General features: G+C 50.5%; 1 protein-coding gene across 1 annotated transcript; it reads right to left on the minus strand.

Moving 5' to 3' along the window:
- Positions 1-288: 288 nt before the first annotated feature.
- ZNF281 (zinc finger protein 281) lies at positions 289-2,931 on the minus strand. Its single transcript, XM_009946899.2, has one exon. It carries the CDS (start codon positions 2,929-2,931, stop codon positions 289-291), a length of 2,643 nt encoding a protein of 880 aa, XP_009945201.2.
- Between the last annotated feature and the right edge of the window lie 3,445 nt (positions 2,932-6,376).

The raw sequence follows: 6,376 nt of genomic DNA on the forward strand, positions 1-6,376 counted from the left end.
TAAACTTTTGGGCTATTCCCTGACAATCTATATAATGTAAATTTGATTGCTAAACATTGTCACTTGAACAAAACCACTATTTTAATCTATTGATTTTTGATTAAAAACCATAACAAACAGATCTAAAAAAATCACACTAATAAAATAAACTAAATATGAAAAGTTGCATTGAAAGGGCATGTTACATTATTCTTAATAGGACCGTGTAGAAACATTCCAATGGCAGTGTTGTCAAAATAAAACAAAATTACATTAAGAAGACCCCACAGCCTGGTCACAGTCGGGACCTTACCTGTAAGTCTGGCTAGTTGGGGTTTTTACTCGTGTACTACATGGCTCACTTACATCAGACATCATATTTGTATACCCTGAGAAATCTGACACTGAAGTCCTTACTCTATGGTCCACTTCTCCATTAGAGTTAGTGATAAAAGTCATTGGCACCCTGCTGCCCGACTTAAACTGAGAACCAAACGCTTGTGCAAAGTTCTCGATCTGGTAGGTTGCTCTAGGCTCTATGTCCTTCTGAGGATCTATCTGGCTAGTTAACTCCTGAGATGGGATCTGAAAGCTTGTTGAGGATTCTAAGTTTTTCTGTTCCTTCTGGCCAGTCAGTTTCTGAGATGTCGACTGGTAGTTAGACGAAGTCTCTAAGTTCTTCTGCGGATCAATGAGATCATCCAGCTCTTGAGAAGGAGTCAACTGTTGATGCGTAGCCTCCAAAGCAGACAAATAAAAGCCTGGTTGAGATCCAAGCAACATCCCAAACGGAGGTTTTGGCAACGCAGTTGGCAATACTGAGGTAACGGATTGGCTGAAGCCACACTCAAGTGGAGATGTAGTGTATATCTGTTTGTCTTGAAACAGAGTGTGGTTATGGAGAGTTGAAGACAGGCTAACAAATTGGAAACTGGGTCCAAAAGCAAAACCAGTGCTATTGGTTGTTCTTTCAAAGGCTTGTTGGAGGTATTTGGAGTATTCTTGCAACATGCTTGCCTTATCATTTGAAACTGTTTGAGAGTTAGGGCTCAAGTTTTCTTCCTGAACCATCTCTGAATGTTCTCCTGAGGTGTGCAAGTCCACACGCTGTTCAGTTATACTGAAAGGATCTTCTTTCTGGCCTTCTGATTTGTGAGAGTACTGGTCCAAAAGGCTCTGTAAGACTTCATCAGGAATACCAGACTTGTCATGGCAAGACTTTATTTCACTATTTAAAGATGCTGAATCAATGAGAGATAATGGAGCTTCGTTGTCCATAACACTAACACCTGCAGACTGGATGACGGACTGCTGGGAAGTCATGTGTCCGACATTAATCGAAAAGGCACTGTTACTGCTTGCAGTTTGCAAGTATCTTCTTTTCTTTGAAAACTGCATGGCATCATCATAATTGCTACTTATTTGACCTGGTTTACCACCTGTACTTTGGAGAAGGCCAATAGTTTCTACACTGGTATTGGCTACTAGGCCTAGAGAACCACTCTGTTTCCCAGACAGCGGTTTTTGCCCCAAAATATCGGGTAGTGGTGATACAAAATTAAGGTAAGTTTTGTCTGCCTGTTTTCTGCTTCCTTTTTTCAAGATCAATTTTGGCACCTTTTTCTGAAGTTCTTCTATGCCCATGCCAATTAGACCACCACTGGAAGACACGATAGGAATATCAACTGCATAATTTGGCATGGCCACATTACTTGTAACTTGAGATTCAGTTACTTTGCTGCTACACTTATTTCCTTTGTTTTCAGTGGATGTACTTTTTGTTTTACTTTTTCTCCTTGAGGAACTTGTATTTCCCTGAGACAATGCAGCCAAGCTACCGATGTTATGCGACGATCCGGGCTCCATTCCAGCCCCTGCTTTACCTATGGCTTCACCACATGTTCTTCTGTGCTTCAACAGTCTATCAGTCCTTGAAAAATACTGCTGACAAGTGTCACATTTGTATGGCTTTTCTCCGCTATGCGTCCTCTTGTGTCTTTCCATGTGGTACTTCTGGATGAACTTCATACTACACTGGTCACACCCAAAAGGCTTCTCCCTACTGTGGATCTTCTCGTGTCTCTGCAGTAAGTACTTCTGGATGAAACCCATGCTGCACTGGCTGCACTGGAAAGGCCTCTCCCCCGTGTGAATGAGCACATGCCTGCGCAAGTGATAGGAGCTCCTGAAGGCAGCGCTGCAGTGTTCGCAGACGTGAGGTTTCTGACTGGGGGACGCAATGGCACCTTCCGCATCTCCCACCAGGGGGGGTTTGGATGAAGCGCTTGGCTTCCGCTTGGCTTTGATTCCCTGAGTTTCTGGCTTTGGCCTCTTTGCCTTCTTGACCTGGGCATCGTGCTTTGGCTCACCCGAGCTCCCAGGGGCACCCTCGCCTCTGCCACTCAGTAACAGGTCTCGGTGGGGATGCTGGTGCAGGTGGTGAAGAAGGGTGAGGTCCTGAATCACGCTCTGGCCAGTTCCTTCGCCTCCGCTGCTCCCCAGGCCAGGGGGTCTCTCCTCCCCCGCTCCCCCGAAGAGCCCCCCGTAGTGGTGGTGGTGCTGCGGCTGCTGCTCCTCCTCCTCCTGCTCGCTGAGCTTCTCTTGCTTGATGCTCACTAGGGACTGCAGAAAGCCCCAGGGGCTCCTCTGCGAGGAGGAGGGAGCGGAGGGGAAAGCCCCCGCCGGCTCCTTCTTGAAAGTCATGTCCTGAGGGGGAGGAGGCGCCGGCGGCTCGGCCGCCGCCGTGGAGGAAGCGGCGGCGGAGGCCGGAGGTAACACGCACTGCGGGGGGTGCTGGGCCGCCGGGGGGGGCGCGGCCGCCCGGGTGAAGCTGGTGACCGGGGGCAGGCGGTGGTTGAACATAACCATGCTGGGGGGGAAGGTGGGCTCCATGGCCGCCGCCCTCTTGCTGCTGCCGCCGCCGCCGCCGAGGAAGCCGCTGCCGAGTTTCATCCCCCGGGAAGGCGGGCCGGAGAGGAGGCGCGGCCCAGAGGGGCTGCGGGACCCGCCGCCCGCCCGCCCGCCCGCCGGACACCGCTCGCTGCCTCGCTGGCGGGCGCCCGCTCAGCGCCTGGCTCCCGCGGCGGCCCGGCAGCCGCCGCCCGGGCGCATCGCCGCCACCCCCACCCGCGCCGACGGGCGGCCCCCGGCCCGGGCTGCACTTACGGCTCCCGCCGCCGCCTCCAGTTAAAAATAACGCCGCGTCCGCTCCACAATGGAATTAGCAGCCCCTGCGCCCCGCACTGCACATGCGCGGCGCGCGGCACGCTGGGAACGGCCCGGCCGGCCGGGCGGCCAGCAGGCGGGCAGCGCGCAGGCGCGACGGGCCCCCGCCCGGCCGCCGGCGGCGGCGGCGCCGCAGCTCTCGAGTGAGGCGCGGGGGGGGGGGCGGCGGCGGCGGCGGCGGGGCCATGTTGGTGGGCGCCGCGGTGGAGGGCCCGGTCTCCGGCCCGCGCACCGCACCGCCTGCTGCCGCGTCCGCCCCGGGGGCCTGGGCCCGGCCCGCCCGGAGGCTCGGCCGCGCTCCGCTCCCGCGGGCACCGCCGTCGGCGGCGGGAGGACAGACCGTGCCCAACACGCGCTTTAGGCTTGCCGCCGCGTTACTTAGAGCGAGCGACATCCTTTCTGCCATCAAAGAGCACCTTCGCGAGCGGTGCTGACCCACCGGTAACGCGCGGTACCGGCGCCTCCCAAGCGCTGGCGGCCGCCCGCCGGCTAACGGGAACGACCCCGCCGGCGGGACCCGCCCGGGCCTGGGCACCGCAGGTGCGGCCTCGCCCGGGCTGGCCGCGCCGCTCGGCCGGAGCGTGCGCAGAGCAGCCGCGGTGCGCGGCGGCCGCGGGTATTGGAGGGCCGGGGCTGGCGGGGTTCAACACCGGTAGCAGCGGCAGGCCGGAGCCTGGCTGCGGCCGCTTTTACCTCAAACCCATTACGTTAGTTGCGCTTCACGCCACCGAGTCAGTGAAGCTACTCCCAGGCGTGAGGTCCTGCCGGTACGGGGTACCCTGACCCGTCCGCTGCCGGTACGGAGGAACGTTCTACCGTGACCCGTCCGTCGGGTGGGTTTTGCACACGCGGCCGGTGCGCGTTTCACTGGGAACCCCCACCGCCTCCAGACCGGGGAGCGGGGCCAGGTGGGAGCGCAGCGCGGGCACGGGAACGGCGCGCCTGGCCCCCGGCCCGCTGGTACAGCCCGGCCGTGGGCTGCTCCACCGCTTTCGGCTGGGACCGTTCCTGTTCTTCCTGGTGATTCCTGTGGTTGGGGTTTAGTATGAGACAATGTTGGTAACACACGGGCGGCCGAGTTGTCCCTAAGTAGCGCTTATCCAGAGTTACAGATTTTTGAATTTCCCGTGCTCTGCCAGCAAGGAGGTGCACAGAAGCTGCGAGGGAGCATGGCCAGGACAGCTGACCCGAACTAGCCACAGGGCTATTCCCCACCATAGAGCATCATGCCCAGTATGTAAACTGAAGGGAGCTGGCTGAGGGGGGCAGATCACTACTCGGTCAGCAGGTAGTGAGCATTTGTGCATCACTTGTCTTTTCGTGGGTTTTATTTCTCTTTTTTCTTTAATATTCCTTTTCATTACAGTTATTAGTATATTTTATTGTTGGTGTTGTAATTAGTATTTTATTTTAGTTATTAAACTGTTCTTATCTCAACCCATGAGTTTTACTTCTTTTCCCCCGATTCTCTTCCCCATCGCACTGGGAGGGGGGAGGAGTGAGCGAGCGGTGCTTAGTTGCTGGCTGGGGTTAAACCACCACAGTTTATCGTCCTCTGCTTCAAGCAGAAGACCCAGGTACGGGACTCTTTGGCCCACTGTAACAACCCAACGCACACTACTGATAATGCTCGTTTTAGATGTATGTACGGAAATAATTCAGCCTTGTAACAGAAAGAAGATAAAGGTTTCATTATTTTGAAATAGCGCTTTTTGTGGTGAAAGTAATCAGAAGACCTTTTTCACTGTTTTTATAATGGGGTATGCACCCTTGGATGCTACTGAATTCTGAGGAGAATTCTGCTTCATTTTTAACTATTGGCTTTGAAAGCCTTTTGTTTTTCTGTAGGGTCTTACTACTGAATTCCAAATTATATTAAAATGTAAACCGCAGAGGTACCTTAGCTTAAAAAATTGGAATTGAACATATTAACACTTATTTTTATCATTAACATAATGGAAGTAATGCAGCAACATGGATAAATTCTTTATGATTTTTATGCTTCGTCTGTCAAAAATAGTTTAACCTGTAAAGGTCACTTGCCATAGGCTTAGCTGGTACGAAGCCTTGGGTCAGATCTTAAAAATATCTAATTGATGTAAAAAATGGATTTTGATGCAATTTCTATACCCAACAAAATTCTGAAGTAAGTAAAACTTGTGCCTTTTAAAATTTAAATAGTTTCCTTTGAATAGCATGTAAACTAACAGTCCATTTAAAAATGTCAATTGAATTATGAAAGTTTAGGACTGTCAGGTTTAGCTAAGTGTTAAAAAGAAAGAGCAGGAATTCAAAAAAACTTAAAGCAGCAGTAAAATATTAGTCAATGCCTATGAGAAATGAGTCTGTCCCTTTATTCAGGGTGTCTGTGTTTAATGGTAAGCTGGGATGCATATAAGCTAGTCCAAGCATGAAGGGCAGTAGGACACTCGTATGGAAAGCCAACTTTGTCCCTCAGTTATCAAGATAAGAAACCTGTCATTTCTCTCATTCACTCTGTCAGCCTTGAGATACTCCAAGCAGACTTACCTCTGTGTTGTACACCCCATATATCAGGAAGATGAAGAGACCCTGTAAAATAAAATGGAGGGAAAAAGCTGTTAAGTCTAATCATTTCAGCAGTAGAAATACCTGAAATAAACTTTCCTGGGAACAGACAAAAGAAGACACACTTCATCAAGGTCAATTTATTTTTCTATTTTTCAACATTATAAGCTGTACCTTGAGCATTTATTTGATAACGTGGGAGTGCATCACCTACAGTGTTTGTGGTATTCAACTGTTTGACAATGAAAAACTTTGCAGAAAAGGGTCTAAAACATTAATGAGGAAAAATAATTTTATATTTGAATGGTCTTCTGAACAGAATCACAAAGTAAATTAAAAAAATAAAATGTGGAAACACAAAGATGCCAAAGCAAATCGAGAAGGAGCAAACGTCTCTGCTTCTGATTTTTTTTTTTTTAACTGAAATTAGGAAAACCTATGTTACCAAATTCTACGCTAAAAATTTGTTCCTGCATATATATTGATAAATGTATACACCCCACTTAATTATTTTAGAAATGTAAATAGGAAGAAAGTAAAAGGTGTGGGGACAGAGAAAAGAAATAATGCCAGTAGGCAAACAGTATATGTGATTTATCAAAGTTCTTTTAACAGCTTCCTTCAA

The sequence above is a fragment of the Leptosomus discolor genome, chromosome 3 (genome assembly GCF_034619465.1).
Source record: "Leptosomus discolor isolate bLepDis1 chromosome 3, bLepDis1.hap2, whole genome shotgun sequence".
Taxonomy (NCBI): domain Eukaryota; kingdom Metazoa; phylum Chordata; class Aves; order Leptosomiformes; family Leptosomidae; genus Leptosomus; species Leptosomus discolor.

Bases quoted from the DNA above. Each gene is read 5' to 3' on its own strand.
- ZNF281 (XM_009946899.2), bottom strand. From the start codon at position 2,931: ATGAAACTCGGCAGCGGCTTCCTCGGCGGCGGCGGCGGCAGCAGCAAG.